Raw genomic sequence first — 18,414 nt, 5'->3', positions numbered from 1 at the left:
CTTTTTGCTATACAAAATATGTCTTTAGAGCCACTTTAAGTGGTCATAGTTTAGCATTTCATTATTTTTCCTCCTATTTCCGCAGTAGAAAAAACACTAGTGCTTTTAGTTCTGTTATATTGTGGCTCAAAAAATTCACCACTTCATTAAATCATTTGATCGTTGTTGAGATGATCGGTTTTCCGTGAGTTTCATGTCCCACTATTTCATTCCTAGTACCATGAATAAAATCCTACTTTTGAGATGTTAATGTAAAGTTAATTTATCAATATACTTTTTTTTTTTATTATTATTCATGTTTGTTCACGATACATTGTTGTGACATTTAAAAAAAAATGTTCAAGCTGTCAATCAGATGACAGAAAGCATGGTACCTTTCCTTGGGATTTTAAAGTGCTGTCATATTTCTCTACGAAAAAAGAAATGGCTTTAAGTTGAAATTCTGTGCAATGCATAGCATTGAATGTAAATATCATATGTACAGTATATTAGGCATTTGGTGTGTTTTGGGTTTGATTAATTTATCATTCGGCTAGATCTGGCAACCCAAAAAGGATGGTACTTGGATAGGGTTTAGCTCAAAGTACACTACAGTTTTTATTTTTAAGCTACCCAGATGGGACAAACCAAGCTCGAAGTTCTGAATCAATTGAACCAGTTGGTTCATAAAATGACTCGCTGACTTTCTACCGGCATCTCATGTTTAAAACGGTGTAAATGCAACAAAAATCAGCCCTATGTGTGATGACATCTTTTACAAACCAACTATGCATTCATGGAGATTTGATTTATTAAACGTAATCTTTCAATGAAATTAGGTCTTTTATCAATGTTTAGTGCTTGTTTTATATGTTTTTAGGTATAGAGCATGTCCAACTAGCTGAATTAGTCTTATCATTTTCCTTGTTGTATTATCCCTGATAGCACTCATACATCTCAGAGACGTCTATTTGATGTCTGCATTTACATCTGCAAGACGTAATTTGCTCATCTGCAATACGTCTAGACGTTTCCTATTAGATGTCAAATAGACGTCTATTAGATGTCTTCAAGATGTTCACGATTTAGAATCTATGTAAAACTCACATCTTACAGCCGTCTGCCAGATGTGTGTCCACAGCAGATGCTTTCCAGATCAAGAGTTTGTTAGTAGACATCTTGCAGACATACGTGTGCTATCTGGGATACATGATAGGAAATGTCCAATAGACATATTGCAGATGAGCAAACTACATCTTGCAGATGTAATATTGACAGAACAATGCATTAAAAAATGTCAATGGAGATTTGATGGCACCTGGTGGCTGTTTGTAGTATAACACCCTAATTGTTTTTTTCTATCAACTTCAAATTTGGAACATAACTTAGTTAGACATAAGGCTTTATTTTTATACCAGTTTTGGATTCAAAAATATTTCATTTAAATATATGTGAAAAAATTGGTACAGTGCATTTTCCTTTTTTTTTTTTTGTAAATTTAAAGCTCTATAACCTTTTGATACTTTAATATTTTTACAAGATTTCTAACTTCTGCCGTAATCTTCTTAAAAAAGAAACCTTAGGTCTGTATTCCAAAGCATTCATGAATTATAACAATTTAAATCTGGATAGTGCACTTTCACATTTATGTTCAAAAATGGGGGTGACACTTAAAGGGTTAAACTTTCTAGTGCACATGCCTCAATTGCCTATAAATATGCGGGCTATTAAATACAGTGTTTGGGAAAGTTACTTTTAAAAGTCATGCATTACAATATTGAGTTACTCCCTAAAAAAGTAACTAATTACGTTACTCAGTTACTTTTTATGGAAAGTAATGCGTTACGTCACTTTTATGTTACTTTTTAAATCTGGCCAGGGCTTGCTTGTTTGTTTTTACTATAAAAAGTTATATTTTTGTCAAATGTAAAAGCCTTTTCACACCAAACGCCTCAGGCTTAGAGAAAAGTAAATTGACGTCTGTACAGTAGACCGCAGAAGAAAAAATGTCAACTCCTCAGCAATAAAAAAAAAAAGGGAAAACAAATGTTAGATTATCTTGAGTAATTTTTGCTCATTAGTATGGATGAATTAAATCATTGAAGGTTGGCAGCAAAGACATCAGTTAATAAAATGGGATTAAATACATAAAGGATATTTGCATTATTAAACATATTTAATTATGGCAGGTTTGCATTGAATTTCAGTGTTTTTATTAATTTTGAAGAACACTGTATCTGCTTTTTAGTGGGTGAGATGAATTAATGCATGTTCACATTTATTCTAGAACTAAAGTAACATCTTACTCACAATTTCTCTCAACATTACTCAATAAATGAGGAGAAAACACAGGCGTTACTTATTTGAAAAAGTAATTGTCAATTAAAATGTAATGTGTTACTTTACTAGTTACTTGGGAAAAGTAATATTATTACGTAGCCTAACTTGTGTTACATGTAATGCGTTACCCCCAACACTGATCAAATATAGTATACAGTGAAATATACATTGAAGTATACAATAAAATTAAAAAGACCAAGGCTTTTTTAATTTGAGACAGAGCCCTGTTATCTAAAACTATTTTTAAAGTACTAATAGTTCTATAAAGTACATAGTGTTCGTATTCAGTAAGTAGTCAGCTAGAAACCCACTGTAATACCTACTAGTTTTAAAATAGTATGCAGAGTACAGCATACTGCGCAAAATTCAGTACGTAGTGAGACAGTATGCCATTCCGAACACGCTCGGTGTAATGTGACCCCTCCAATGGCTGCGTGAGAAACCCCGTACAACCGGAAGCGGAAAAAAACTCCCGCGGCATGAGTTTCGCCGCCATTTTGCATCAGACCTATTGAAAAGAGTGAGATAGCAGACACGGCGGGATTTGGCCACTTTATCCTCTTTCAGTACATTTCTCTCTGGATTTATCCCAACATAATCCGAGATATTAACTGACAGGTATGAGAACGTTCTCTTGAGATTTCCTGAGCGCAGAGTCGGTTGTGTTCGCGGTGAAGTGATGCTTCTTTGGTTTTCAGTTGAGAGTAACGTAGAGAGTGATCGCACCGGCTTCTTGTGGCGGCACGCACGCGGCGAAACTCCTCACGTATAAGATGAGCGGTATTCGCGCACATTTATGACTAATTCTCAGACTATTGTTTGCTTTCTATACTCGTACACCGTTGAAGTAGTGTGGTAAAGTCTTGATGTGGTTGTTGTTGTTTGATGGATGATCAAACACGATGTCGCCCCCTCTCCTCCCCTGACACACACACACACGTTGTCAAACAAACAAACTTAACACGGCCAACCATGACTAAAGTCACAGGCGAAAGTGTTCATTTTATCTTTTTGAAGTAGATAACGTGTGAAGTCGTGCTGAAAGACTCCTCTGAGGTGCTGAAAACAGCCTTTATTAGAGCGCGGAGTGTCCACGTAGCTCATATGTTGTGGCCTAGTGAGTGTGCCCTTGTCATTCAGTATCTGACACAACAAAGAGACACAGTCCGATGATAATACGTGTCTAGAAGCCGTTTTATCATCACTGTCTCCTGTTTGAAGCTGAATGTAAACATTTGTCACGGAATGAGCTAACAGTTGAGTGTGTCACGCTATTTGTAAATAAACGCTTTCGATCACATTGATCAAACGCTAATATATCAAAGGTTTGTAAACGGCATTGTTTTTGTGACGAGAAAAGGCCGATTTGTGTTTTCGTCTGTAGGCAGGCAGAATCTCTCAGCGCACATGCTCGTGATGAAGCGGGAATTATTCGGCTGGTGGAACACGTGGAAGTCTGAGTGATGAAATGCGCTAACAGATATAGGACATGATGCTATTGTCTTCGTACAGTTACTATTGCAATGATCTATTAACGATTATAGGCTGAAATATGGTATAAATGCCATACTTATGGATAGTATGACTCATTTCGGTCCGACAAGCTGATGTCTACAAAGCTAGCTGAGCAATATAATTAACGTTACTCAATATATGACGTCTGATTGAGTGAAATCGAATGAATTGAATTTGAATTAGTGGAAAGAATTGTGCATGAATTGTGCTTTAATTTTCTAAATTAATAACGCATACTTGTAATGACAGCTATTGTTCTTTAAAAGTGACAAAGCTGCGTTGGCCACATTGAGGTTAGTGGAAAAAATAGGCAATGCTGTGAGTCAATGCGTTAATATCCTAATATGACAAAGGCGTTGATATATCAGTTGCAGTCGTTCATAACTGATGTTAAGTGAGACTTACTTCCACTACATTTTACTGTAATGACAAGAAAGCTCTATGAACAATAGAAAGGGATAATTATTGTGAGTTTGGCGTAACACATGGGCTTGATTCATGTTGTTTTCTGTTGGGTTGTTTTATTGCATTTAGTAGTTCTTTGTTTTTGGTTTTTAGCCGCAAGATTTAAAAATGTGCAGTATGGAGTGAATTTAAAGTGCAAGTGGATATTTTAAGTTCTGTAATTGGTAACAGTTTTTAAGTAAATAGTAAGTACTATGTCAGCAGCATCAGACAAAATTGCAGAAATGGCTGTTATCAAACAGGTTTTTCTGAACGCTTCCTTGGTCTGCCATTGGGCAGATAAACGGATAGTCCCACCCCACAGCAACCATTTGCTCATTTGGTTAATTTGTCAGTGATGTTCAAACAATGTTTTGAAAGTGTATGGAGATGTCTTACAGCTGTCTATGAAGACTATGTTTAGATATGCTGAAGTAATATAGAGTGTTTTACACTTGAATACAGTTTTTGTCATCACTGAGCTAATGTCTTTCGAATAATGAAATTGAAAACTAGAGTTTTGAATCACCTAATAAGTCTACAATATTACAAATTTGCGTTATGAATTTAGATAAGCCGTATATGCGACCAAGAACCACAAAACCAGTCGTAAGGGTCAATTTTATGAAATTGAGATTTATACATCATCTGTACATTTAATAAATAGCTTTCCAGTGATGTATTGTTTGTTAGGATAGGACAATATTTGGCTGAAATACAACTCTTTGAAATCTGAGGGTGCAATCTAAATATTGAGAAAATCGCCTTTTAAAGTTTTCCGAATAAAGTCCTTAGCAATGCATAATGCATATTACTAATCAAAAATTACGTTTTGATATATTTACAGTAGGAAATTCACACAAAAAAATCTTTATGGAACATATTTACATTATATTTGAATGATTTTTGGCGTAAAACAAACATTGATAATTTTGACCCATGCTATGTATTTTTGGCTATATCTGTGCTACGTATGACTGGTTTTGTGGTACAGCCTAACATATAATGGTTATATAACATTTAATCATGCAAGGTTGTTTTGAACTCTTAATGGTTAGTTTCAGGATGTGTTTGATTAAATCTTTCTCATTTGATTCTCAAGACTGGCTGTTATTTATAAAATAAAATCCAAACAGCAGCACAACAAATTGCTGTTTCTGTAAATATCGTTCCTTGGGGCAAATGATAGTTTGACAGATTATCGGAGTTCTAATAACAGCAGCATGCATATTGCACGATGATAAAAGAATAAACATACTGTTTATAATTATTAAACACTGCTTACAGTAAGTAATTCTGCAAGTCTGTCCTGCAGTGTTTCTGCATCTCTCTACTTTCGTGGTGATGACGACAGCCTGCAGGCTCCAGATCGCTCAACTTTGACCCAGTTTTGGATTAATTTGGCCCCTTACATCTGCACAGGTCCCGGAGACATGGCCACGGAGCATATAAATGGAAATGGTACGGATGAATCCGTGGAGTCTTCAGCGGCTGTTACCCATTCAGAGCACTTCCAGACGCTACTAGACGCCGGCTTACCTAGAAAAGTTGCAGTCAAACTAGATGAGATTTACATAGCAGGTGAGACATAATGCATCTATCGCTCCATACAAGACATGTTCACACCTCACTCTTAGAAATAAAAGTTGCAAAATGGGTGGTTTTGCAGTGATGCTTAAAACAGAAGTGGAAGAATCATTTTGGGATCTACAGAGTCTTTGAGCCTAAATATATATATATATATATATATATATATATATATATATATATATATATTTGTGCTTGTAAAGTACATATTAATATTTAAAATAAATTAGCTTTTATGGAATTAGAAGATTTCTTGGATGTTAAAAGTTCTTTGTGGAACCATCAATATATAAAAAAAAAAACTTTATTTTGTATAGTGGGGTTTATTTCTGACTTAGACACTGATCAACACTTTCAGTGTTTCACATTTTTTAGACATTTGGTGGAAATTTTTTATTCAAAGTGACTTTCAAGTACATTCCCCTTGAAATCAAACCCATGACCTTGGCATTTTGTGTACTATTATTATTTTTAACTACTGGCATTAATGATGTAACCAATAAGCAGAACCATTTTTAGACATGTATTATGTATGCAAAGTGGTTTTGATGTCTGGATGAAAATGGCTCAAATGAAATTAAAATGATCATTTACTCTCCCTCATTGCATTCTAAAATTATATTCCGAACTGAAAATGAGTGTATTAATTCTGCTGAACACAAAGAATATATTTAAGTATGTGAGTAACCGTGCAGTTTCTGGTTCCGTTGACTTCCATAGTATTTTTCTAAAATATGAAAGTCAAAACAATTGCTTTGTTGCCCACTTTCTTTGAAATCTTATGTTCGGCAGAAGAAAGAAGTTCGTGCAGGTTCGGAACAACTTAAGAGCGAGTAAACACAATTTTCATTTTTGGTGAACTGTCCCTTTAATCTTAAGCTTACGATTTTATTGACAATTAATGACTGTTATTTATGCAAACAGATCAGTGAGGCCAGTGTTTTGTTTTGTTGGATGTGTTACTGTAATGCAATTGTTTCTGTTATTTATAAACACTCACCACATGCCATATAATATAGGAGGAGTCAGTTCGATTCAAGTAGTTAAAACTGAATAAATGAAATGTGATCTGAGCCTTAAGAACAAATCAAACAGTCAAAAATGAGTTTTTGTCTGGCGTCAGAGGAAGCACGCTGCCAAACGTGCACATGCAGGAACAATGACAGCAGCTGGTCGTGATTAGATGATTAACGCTTATAAAACGCTGTGTCTATGAGATGCAGTCAATAGCTCTGCTCTACTGTGTCAAATTACACATGACATCAATTGAGGAAAGCACTGCAGTGGTTCAGATCGCGCCTTTCATCAGGATTTTAAAATTGTAGCTGGTATCATCCAATGAAGGTAAATATAATATCAATTTGCAGCATGCTGAGTATGTGTTTTTGTGCAGGACTCGTGTCTCACAGTGATCTCGATGATAGAGCGATTGAAGCTCTGAAGGAGTTCAACGAAGAAGGTGCGCTGCAAGTTCTCCTGCAGTTTAAAGACAGCGACCTGTCGCATGTTCAGGTATGTTTGAGAAGGCCAAACTAATGCAGTCGCACACAAGATGTACTGAAATGTAATGTCATTTCACAGTTTATTTTTGGTAAAGCTGGACTCATGCTGTGTAACATAGCCTTGCTTTCTTGGGTTATAAGGGCATTTATACTAATCTTGGGCACTTATTATTTCATACTATGATTTCTCTTTAATGTTTATAATTCATAATACTTAAAGTGCATTGATTAAAATTTACATATGCATTAATGTAGGAAAAAAAACAAGTCTGATTTATCTGATTTATTACTGATTTGATTCGAACTGGTTGTAGCAGAAACACTCTTTCGCATACAACAATAAAACAAATTGGTAGTTAACTGTAGTAAGAATAAAGTAAATTAAGGATTGTTTCCAGGCCTCAAAGCTAATTTTCACTAGTCCTGCCTCAACAAATGAGTTGTTTTCATTAATTTTGGCCCATGTAATCTTTTAGAGACCTTTAGATACTGTTTTTAATTTTGATTGCATAGTAAAAAAAAAAGTTCAGTCGTCATTAAAGACAAGTACAGTCAGTAAAAAAAATAAATAAATCAACAAGCAATAGTGCAAATAAATGCAATAGAACAAATATACAAATTAAGATTATTCTTTTTTTTTATAGACATTTATCTTTTGTCTTTTTATGCAGCACAATGGTCAACTTCTGTTGTTTTTTTGTGCAATATAAAGAATTTCATTCGGTTTGAAATAAACAGTGCTTAAAGGTTTCAGGTAGATCTAACAGTATTCGGGTACTAAAATGTAATCAAATGTAAAATAAATAAAATGGATGAATCCTTATTAAAGCTGCTGAAGTTATTCAGTCAAGACGTGTCTGTGATTTTACTCTATTTTTACTCTATTTTTCTAGTGCATGGATCTAACATACTGACATCTGATTTTCAACAGTTTGCATTCTCTTACTACATAACAGGCTTTGATTGCAAGAATATTTTTCTATCTTGTGCTGTTCATCGATCAGACATTATTGTCCTGGTTCTATATTACCATGCACTTGTAAGCACACAAACACACCTGCTCACCCATTGCTATTGTTTTAAACAGAATAAAAGTGCCTTCCTCTGCGGAGTGATGAAGACGTACAGGCAGAGGGAGAAACAGGGGACCAAAGTGTCAGACTCCACTAAAGGACCAGATGAGGCCAAAATCAAAGTAAGTCTGTGCAGCCAGTTATACAGGTTTTTCAGTTCACAAACTCAAATGAACTCTCTGCCTGTCTGTCTATTGTTCATTTTATCTAGCTCTTTGTTGCTTATTCTTTCTTTTCTATTGATGCAGCAACTGTCTGATGGTCAACTGTTTTTGTTTTCTTCTTCACAGGCATTGCTGGAGAGAACTGGTTATACGCTTGATGTGACGACAGGTCAGCGCAAGTATGGCGGTCCTCCTCCAGGGTCGACCCATGCTGGAGTTCAGCCCACCGTCGGCACAGAGGTTAATGCTTTAGTCATTTAAGCATGCTACTAGTTTGTGTGACTGTCTGTTTTATTCTAAACTTAAAATGTTAAAATGCACTGTATACCATCCATTTCTTAGACACATTAAAACACATTAGGATCTTGCATTGAAACCAAAGTTAGACAACTCTGTTTGTCTAAAGACCCTTCATGTATTCTTATTGCCACTTGTAAAGTTTTACAAGGTGGCAAACTTTGCCCTTTAATAAAAAAAAGTAACATTTTTATTTTACAGTGTTCTTGTTGTACATTACACTTACTATAATAATGATAGCAAATGATTCGTAATTACAAGCAACAAACCCTACCTATAACTGTATAATAATTGCATGTAATTACACTGTAACAAGCACAACTTAAAGTAGTGGAACTAAAAAGACTAACAATCACAGAAAGCAGTAAGATGTCTTTTTTTTGTTAATATCGCACAGTCCTAATAGTTAGGAGTGAGTCTGCTTTATTTCAGTACGATATATTAATGGACATCAGTCTTTATATCATGGCTGATCTTGTTTCTTCATTTATAGATTTTTGTAGGAAAGATCCCGCGAGATCTCTTTGAAGATGAACTAGTCCCTCTGTTTGAGAAAGCTGGACCCATATGGGATCTGCGTCTGATGATGGACCCGCTCAGCGGGCTGAACCGAGGATACGCCTTTGTCACCTTCTGCACTAAAGAAGCTGCTCAGCAAGCCGTCAAACTCGTAAGTGATCGTCTGCTTGTTTCTATCCTTCTAGCCTTTAGTCTTAGATTCTGACTGTAATCTTTCCTGCAGTGTAACAACAACGAAATTCGCCCCGGGAAACACATCGGTGTGTGCATCTCTGTCGCCAACAATCGTCTTTTTGTGGGGTCCATCCCCAAGAGCAAAACTAAGGATCAGATCGTGGAGGAGTTTGCCAAAGTTACTGGTAAGTGTTATTAACTTGTATATATGTGTACATTTTAAAATGCAAGTATTTTGCGATTTGATTTTCTCTGAGCTGGAAGATTCTAGCAATAATGTCAAGCAAAGAAACTTCTCAGTCCTTATCTCCATTCGCATAATTCTGTTTTTTAATAGGAAAGATGACATCTGTTACTTTCTAAGATAGAGGATGGTCAAATTTGTTAAAGTAATTGATTCCTCATTTATATTTGAGTATTGGATTTTTAAAAATCCACAATTGTATTATAGCCAAATATTAAAGATTAAGTGCACATTTTTAATTAACTGTTGAATCAATATTAAACATGGATTAGATTGCGCAGTAAAGTGTAAAAACAATTGTCAGGCCTTTGGCGCCCCCTGTAGGCAGTTATAATGCGTAATGTACATTAGCTCTGTTGTATATAATACATTATGTATTTTAAGATTTGTTTAATAAAATCATATGATTACTTGCGATTGATACTTTATTTGAACTAACATTTGCCTCATTGCTATTATATATGCATTTTAAGTTATTTTAAAGGCTATTGTTCACTTAGGTCTATTTTTATTACTACAAAAAAAAATTATCTGATTACTCAATTAATCGTCAGAATAATCGACCGATTACTTGATTACCAAAAAAAATTGTTAGTTACAGCCCTAGTCGTTGAATAGGATATTATTTGGACCATAAGATAATCATAATTTTGTGTTAATATCAATCATGTTTACATGAAAAATGCAGTTTTTGCTTGTGCAAAGACAAAGCACACTTTATATTGTGCATATGTACATGCACGTGACCAATCTGTTTGTTTTAGTTTTCTAAACCTTTCTTTTTTCTAACAAAATAAACTTATGAAATGTTTGTGCAAATAAAATATAAAATGCACATGGATAAATACACAATGCTCTGATAGTACCTTATAAAAATACCAGATTTTTCTTTTTTTTTTTTTTTCCGTTGAACGTTATTTGTGTTTAGTTCATATGACAAATATGTACAAATATTAAAAAATTTGTTTCTGTAGTGGTGAAGCATTAAATCTGTAATTTAGTAATTACAAAACATTATTACTGGCAGTTTTCTGAAAAAAAAAAATTCAGCACTATTTTAAGTGGAAAGCTTATGTTTATTTTAATGATCTGTTTTGCCACATCTTCTGGCCAAAACAAAAAAATGATCTGGCATATTTTCCAATATATCGTAACAGCTAAATGTACTGAAGTTTGTTTTTAAAAGTATATTTGGAAGTGCATGGCTGCAGTTAATTTTTATTTGGTTAACTGAAAAGTCAAGTGTTTGTGAAGGTTTTGTGTCAAAACAAACTTCAGCTTTCCTTGAAATAATTTTCCATCCTCACTCTCAACAGAGGGCTTGAACGACGTCATCTTATATCATCAGCCTGATGACAAAAAGAAGAATCGTGGCTTCTGCTTCCTAGAATACGAGGATCATAAAACGGCAGCCCAAGCGCGGCGTCGATTAATGAGCGGAAAAGTGAAGGTTTGGGGGAATGTGGTGACGGTAGAATGGGCTGATCCCATAGAAGACCCCGATCCTGAAGTCATGGCTAAGGTACGTTGGTTTCCACTAAAAGCAATGCAAGAGTAGGCGAGGTAAGGGTGCCGATAAGACATGATACAGAGCATGTTATATCATGATGAGTACTTTTATTCCATCATATGTATCACAGTATACCTTTTTTCTTGGAAATATGTGACCCTGGACGACAAAACCAGTCATAAGGGTCATTTAAAAAAAAAAAAAATCTTAATAAGCTTTCAATTGATGTATGGTTGTTAGGATGGGACAATATTTGGTTGACATACAACTATTTGAAAAACTGCAATCTGAGGGTGCAAAAAATCAAAATATTGAGAAAATCGCCCTTAAATTTGTCCAAATGATTCTTAACAATGCATATTACTAATCAAAAACTAAGTTTTGATATATATTTATTGTAGGAAATTTACAAAATGTCTTCTTTGAACATGATCTTTACTTAATGCCCTAGTGATTTGTGGCATAAAAGAAAAATCTATCATTTTGACCCATAAAAGGTATTTTTGCCTATTGCTCTGAATATACCTGTGCTACTTAAGACTTGTTTTTTTATGGTCTAGGGTCACATATGGTTATAATACACACACAAAAAACTTGGTTCTGAACTTTGCATGTCAGTTTTCACTGATATCATCTCTATCCGTGGGTTTGTTCACTTGCGAAGTTATGCAATGTAACGCATACATTCTTTAATTCTGAGAACTAAGAAAAACAAATGCCTTTTTCTTCAGACTTTCACTTGAGGTTTTTAAATCTTTAAGTCTGTTTCAGCAATCCAGGTCATTGCTGTGATAAACACAGACCTCGATTAGAAAATGTTTGTTATAAATGAGTAATAACGAAACATAGCATACCATAATTTGCCTTGAGAGAGGGCAGTTTTCTGTCATGCAAGATATGAAGAATTTTTTGTCAGCTGTAGATTTAAAATCCATTTTATTTAGCATTGAAGTAGTGAAACATTTCTAATGTAAAGTCAGTGCATAAAATGTGTATACTGACAACATTAGTCAAGCAGCTAAAGGTTGATTATCTGTGTAGCTGTGATAAATTTGTATTTGGAGAATGAGAATTTTGAAAACTGAACACCACAGTGAGAATAAGTTTGAATGTGAATGTAATTTGTGCTTATTTGTTATGCAAATGTTAGATGAGCTTTATCTTTATGCAAAAAAATTCGTTAAATGAGATTCACATGCACATAAATGGTCAATTATATTTACTGAAAAGATTTGTTTGCATGTATTGTTTAGGTCAAAGTCCTCTTTGTAAGAAACCTGGCGAGCACAGTAACGGAAGAGCTTCTCGAGAAGACGTTCTGTCAGTTTGGCAAACTGGAAAGGGTTAAAAAGCTTAAAGACTACGCCTTCATCCACTTTGAGGAGAGAGATAGTGCTGTTAAGGTAATTATCTCTTCCTCTGCATCATTTGTCAGTAATTTATGCACAGATTTTAACCAGTGTTTTTTTCTGCAGGCTCTAGCTGAAATGCACGGGAAGGATTTGGAAGGGGAACAAATTGAAATTGTCTTTGCAAAGCCGCCTGATCAGAAGAGGAAAGAGCGAAAGGCCCAGAGACAAGCTGCTAAAACTCAAATGTAAGACGATTTATGAGCTTTGTCATATAAGTTCCCTTGAGCACACTTGAGAAAAATAGTACAACAGGTGCTCTCTCAAGGTCTAAAAATAACATTAAAATAACGAGCAAAAGTCCATAATAACTAGGGGTGCTCTGCATGCGCAGAATTAAAGTGACAGCGCATTGTTTGCAGTAAATATGAACAAGGATTGACACGGAAATGTCATAATTACACCATAAATGCGTATAATTAAAGTCTACTGTGTTTCACAGTCAACGCATATGGGTTATTGTCTAAGAGCATTTTTAGATAAGCAAGGCAATAATATATGGAACTCGTGAACGTAGGAAAACAAAGTTCTTTATTAACAACAGCATTGCTTGTAATAAAGATTTAAATGCAAAAGAAGAGGCAGTAGAACTGACTGTTTCTCTCAATAATTTTTAATTTAGAATGTTTGTGATAACATAAGCAGTTTAAATGTTTTGCCACTTGCTTGAGCAACTTAATATATAAATCTGTAAGTGAATGCAAAAGTAAAAAGCATTGATAATGTGTTGCTTATATTTATTATGTTTAAACTCGTCAATAAAGGTTACTGTATCACTGTAAAAAAAACTAATCACAATGCTGAAAAGGCATTTTCAATAGCAATGTTTGCATTTAAAATCAAAATAATGGATAAAAGTGTTTGTGGAAATCAGGCTTGTGCTGTGTGTAGGCTATTGTGCAATAATTGCACAATAAAAATGCACTGCATGATCAAACCTTTAAAGTGAGATGAATATGTATTCTTGAAAAATGTCAAAAAAAAAATGTGTACATTAAAAACACATGCCTGATTCAAGAAGGGGATCTAAATTAATAATTTTTAAGTTAAATTGTGATTTGTTGGTAGGCTTTAATGTCTACTAGAATGTTAAAAATGTTCAGTGTTAAGTAAATATTTTTAAATTGTTTTGTATTTGATTTTTTATTTACTTATTTATTTTTTGAAAAGCAAGACTTTTTGGCTATTTGATTTATGCAATGGTGAAAGAAATTGGTGGAAAAAAAACACAAACTGTTCGGTAATCGCCTTCGGCCCAGTGTTTAATTTTTTTTTGTGGTTTCAGCCCGAGAATTTTAATTTCGGTGCATCCCTATCAATATGTCTAAATAAATATTAGCATCTGCACCAAATTGCATATTTGTGTAAAATTGATCTGTTTTTCCTTATTATTCCCCCTATATCAGACTATAATGTATATAGTGACCCCAATATTTTATTTTTTTTTATTCTGAGGCATAAGCAACCAGTGCTAAAACACTCACAATTGAATGGTTGTATATAGATTGTAAACGTGTGCATCTGTTTCAGGTATGATGAGTATTATTACTACGGGCCACCGCATATGCATCCCCCGACGAGAGCGAGAGGACGAGGCGCTAGAGGTTATTCGTATCCCCACGACTATTACAGCTATGAAGATTATTACGATTACTACGGCTATGACTATCACAACTACAGAGGCGGTTACGACGACCCCTACTACGGCTACGATGACTTTCAAGCTCACGTCAGAGGAAGAGGCGGCAGAGGAGCCCGCGGCCCCACACTGTCCAGAGGCCGCGGCTCCACCCCTACCAGAGGACGGGCCGCTTTCTCTCAGCGTGTGGGTCCGGGGTACGGCCGAGGCGGCCGAGGGTCCAGAGGAGGCGTCCAGCAGAGATGTCGAGTGGTACGTGATGTGTGGGTGGAGCATTCCTGGAGTGTTGACCGGAGGTTTTGAAAGGCTGTAGGCTGGATGTGCACTCACTTTATTAAGTCAAATTTGACAAAAGGACATAGTGATCAAAATACATGTTTTGGCGTTTGTTTTTTCCTCCCCCTCCTTTTCATATTGCTTACATATGCAAGGCACCTTGTGGACGAAATGGACCAAAGGTTTGCACTTCTCTTTCATTCCTGGAAATTCAGTTCACAGTACATGCGTAAACTGATTTGTTTTATGCAAAGTGTCTTCGAAAGAAGAACTCAACTGTAGCACTACACTACAAAAAATGCTTTTCATACTTGGATGTTTTTTTGGTCTTGTTTCCATCCAAAAAAAAAAAAAAAGTAAATATTTTCTTGTTTTCAGAGAAAGCAAGTCTGCCAATGGGGTAAGAAAAAAAATCTTATTTCAAACAGAAAACAAGATTATTTTTCTTATCCCATTAGCAAATTATTCTGCTTGTTTCGAGCAAAAGCTTACTTAATTTTGACTTGTTTTTTCTGAAAACAAGAAGAATTTTAAAGATATTTTGGCTGGAAACAAGACAAAAAAAAAAAAATCAGAAATGCATTTTTTGCAGTGTAACTAATTAGGTCTGGGCGATATAGCTTAAATATCTGTGGTTTGAATAATTTTCAGTATTGGCTAAAACTGCAATTGACCAAAATGGGTGACATTTTGTCCCTTGACCACAAAACCAGTCTTAAATAGCACTAGCAAAAAATATATTCTATGGGTCAAAATGTTAAATTTTTAGGGTGTTAAGTAAAGAATGTTCCATAACAATATTTATAAATACATTTTTCCTACCGTAAATGTATCAACTTCATTTTTGATTGGTAATATGCATTGCTAAGAACTTAATTTGCACAACTTTTAAAGGTGATTTTCTCAATATTTTGAGATTTTTGCACCGTCCGTTTCCAGATTTTCAAACAGTTGTATCTCGTCCAAATATTGTCCTATCCTAACAAACCATACGTCAATGGAAGCTTATTTATTTAGCTTTCTGCTTTTCGTTTTGACTGTCAGTGTCGGTTTCATGCACAAAACATGGACTACAACAGGTAAACTGTTTTACATAGTTAAAAACGAATATTTGTAGTTTATCCACCTTCATTTTGATGAATCTTTTATTCACGGTTTAAATATTTCAACAATATTTTCAGAGTAAAAACTAATAGGTTGTTGAAAATGTAATATAAAAACCTCAAGTAAAATGTTTATATGAAACTCAATTTTTAAGTTCTTGATTGTTAAATGATTAATGATTGATTAAACTTTGGTTTTGTTTTTCAGCTACTTAGTATAAAAAATAATAAATTTGGAGCATAATTTGCTCTAAAATGGCTTAGATGTGCTTTTTCACTATTCAAAAAACTATTTTTAGCAAATTACAATCTACAAATGCAGAATTGAGTAAAAACAATAACAATCTAGTTTAAAAAAGTAGCTTTTACTACACAACTCGGAAAAAACTTACTAGTAAAACAATGTCTGGGAAATAAAATTGGGAAGGATTTACTCAAACAGCCAGTAAATTTGGCAAATAATTACTAAGAGACAGCAAGTAACATTCAATTAAATGTGTAAACTAAGTAGAAAGACTAAAATTGTATTTTCTTGTAAAAAAAAATACTCCATTAATCTCTTATTTAATTTATTTTGTAAAAAAATGTTGCGTTTGAGGTATTTAAATCTGCTGATTTAAAATGGTTTAAATAAATCACAGAAATAAGTTAAATAATCGAATGCTTGTTTTGCTAGTAATGTTTTAAATAGGCACGCCTATATTAACACACATTTGCTCAAGACAAGGGAGGATCATAAAACTTGTCTTAAAGATGGGCTCATTAGCAACTTAATGGTCGAAATAATGACTTAATGATTTAATGGTGAACGTAAAAGCAGGTGCACTTCAGCAGCATCAGTCCTGCCCCTGGACACGCTCGCTCACGCTTCAGCACACAATTATAATATTGTGCCAATGTTTCTTTAAAACCATTCTCTTTTTGTGATATCTTTGATAAGAAGATTCCCTCCATCTCCTGTGCTTTTGTTGTGAAGGTCCTGCATGAGCCTGATTGTGTAGCGCCGCTCGTGTTTGTGCGAATAAAGCATGTGTGTTTTTTCTTCCCACAGGGAAAGGGGGTCGAGGCTGGTCCTGACCAGGTAGTATGAAGACTGACTTGTTGTATGGGGTTACACCGGATGCTGCCAGTGTTCATAGGTTAAATTCAAAGGTCCAATGAAATTCCAGCCTGTATTGAAGCATATCTCCTGTACTGCCACCCCCAGACAAACCCTATAAGAGTTTTTGAGTTCTCGGACACCCATTCGGAGCCCGTCTAAATAAACCCTCTCACTACTATTCCCCCGTTTATATATATATATATAGCCTACGCCTAAACACGACACATTCTGGAACTGAAGTTCAGACTCTCAAGGATCCCCAATATGTCAGATGTGTTTTTGCACTTTTCCTTTGTTTTTGTTTTTTTTTTTGTTTTTTTTACTCCTTCATTTGAAGTGGCTCAGAGGAGCTTGATGCTGATGTATATTTTTGTGCTAACTACAATTTTGTTGTCTGAAAGTCCATGTTAACCTAAAGCGCTTGGATTGGGGTTTTTGGTGTAACCGCCTCGCGTGGACAAGTCAGGCATTCCAGGAACGTGGTTCTTTTCAGAACTTGTCTTTTTAAGGGTCAGTTAACTACCTCAGTAGAGAGGATTCAACTACCCTGCCTGTACTGTAAATAGGGACACGTCGACATTGCATAGGAGCAGGGCTTGTTTCTTATGAAATATGCACAAGGGCAGCAGGTATTCTTAATGTAATATAGTCAATCGGCTGCTGCTCTGACATTGCAAACAGTAAAACTGGGCATGCAAATGAATCTCATATGATGAGCTGGAACGAGCCCTGCTTTTATCCTCCTTTCAACTGAATTAGCTGCCTTGCTTCTTCAGATTATGTAGTTACTGGGTGTATGATTGTATGATAGTTTGGAATAAAATGTTACTTTTGTATTGGCTTAAACATCACAAATGCATCCGCCGCATTTGCCAAGCCCTGCAGTGTCCTTTTTCTCTGCCGACGCCGGACGCTTCACGCCGACCATCAATTATGGAGCTTTTCTACTCAATCATGACTATCGATAGGAACGCTCGGTACTTTCCCGAGCTTGCTTTCGCAGGCCAGAGACGAACTGGGTTTTGTAGGAAAAGGGACACTGCAGCCTCAGTTTATATTCCATATATAGCAAGCAGGTGACCGAACCATTCAACCGGTTTTGTACACAGTTAACTCCCTCTCGATAAAGCTGTAACATTGCAACCTTTTGAAAAGATGTGAGCAGTTTTAAACTATTGTTGGTGGCCAACAACGTTTTTGCATTCCAGCAAATAAATTGTTTTATACTGTAAAATGAGGTGAGTGTAACTTATTTTTGTAATAAAGGTTTTGAATTCTATCTTAAAACCCGTTCACTGTCATAATCTTGTCTTTTGGAAAGATGTGAAAGAAGGCGTTTCAGCAGTCGGCCCCTGTGAAACAAGTTTGTACAGAGACATTTCTACACTCTTTTAAAATAAAGGTGCTTCGCGATGCCATAGCACAACTTTTTTTTTTGCCTAAGTGGTTCCTTAAAGAACCTTTAACATCTGAAGAACCTTTAAAATGTTTTTTGTGGCAAAAGGTTCTTCAGAATATAAAAATAAGAAAGACATTT

General features: G+C 35.1%; 1 protein-coding gene across 2 annotated transcripts; it reads left to right on the top strand.

Moving 5' to 3' along the window:
- Positions 1 to 2,798: 2,798 nt before the first annotated feature.
- Positions 2,799 to 18,164, top strand: syncripl (synaptotagmin binding, cytoplasmic RNA interacting protein, like). 2 transcript variants are annotated; one of them, XM_073826773.1, is made up of 13 exons: positions 2,799 to 2,937; positions 5,701 to 5,859; positions 7,259 to 7,377; positions 8,455 to 8,562; positions 8,731 to 8,844; positions 9,395 to 9,571; positions 9,644 to 9,779; positions 11,155 to 11,360; positions 12,602 to 12,751; positions 12,824 to 12,945; positions 14,288 to 14,648; positions 14,828 to 14,854; positions 16,827 to 18,164. In XM_073826773.1, the coding sequence occupies exons 2-13, from the start codon at positions 5,712 to 5,714 to the stop codon at positions 16,863 to 16,865; spliced, it is 1,707 nt and encodes a 568-aa protein (XP_073682874.1). In that variant the 5' UTR covers positions 2,799 to 2,937; positions 5,701 to 5,711; the 3' UTR covers positions 16,866 to 18,164. The 2 variants fall into 2 exon arrangements, with proteins under 2 accessions (XP_073682874.1, XP_073682875.1); XM_073826774.1 differs by lacking the exon at positions 14,828 to 14,854.
- Positions 18,165 to 18,414: the final 250 nt, after the last annotated feature.

The sequence above is a fragment of the Garra rufa genome, chromosome 21 (assembly GCF_049309525.1).
Source record: "Garra rufa chromosome 21, GarRuf1.0, whole genome shotgun sequence".
Taxonomy (NCBI): Eukaryota; Metazoa; Chordata; class Actinopteri; order Cypriniformes; family Cyprinidae; genus Garra; species Garra rufa.
The sequence above is the reverse complement of the archived record's forward strand: the minus strand, read 5'-3'. Positions and strand labels throughout refer to the sequence as shown.

Coding starts and splice junctions, on each gene's coding strand:
- syncripl (XM_073826773.1), top strand. CDS start 5,712: ATGGCCACGGAGCATATAAATGGAAATGGTACGGATGAATCCGTGGAG. Junction 7,378..8,454: donor GCGACCTGTCGCATGTTCAG/GTATGTTTGAGA, acceptor TGTTTTAAACAG/AATAAAAGTGCCTTCCTCTG. Junction 11,361..12,601: donor ATCCTGAAGTCATGGCTAAG/GTACGTTGGTTT, acceptor TGTATTGTTTAG/GTCAAAGTCCTCTTTGTAAG.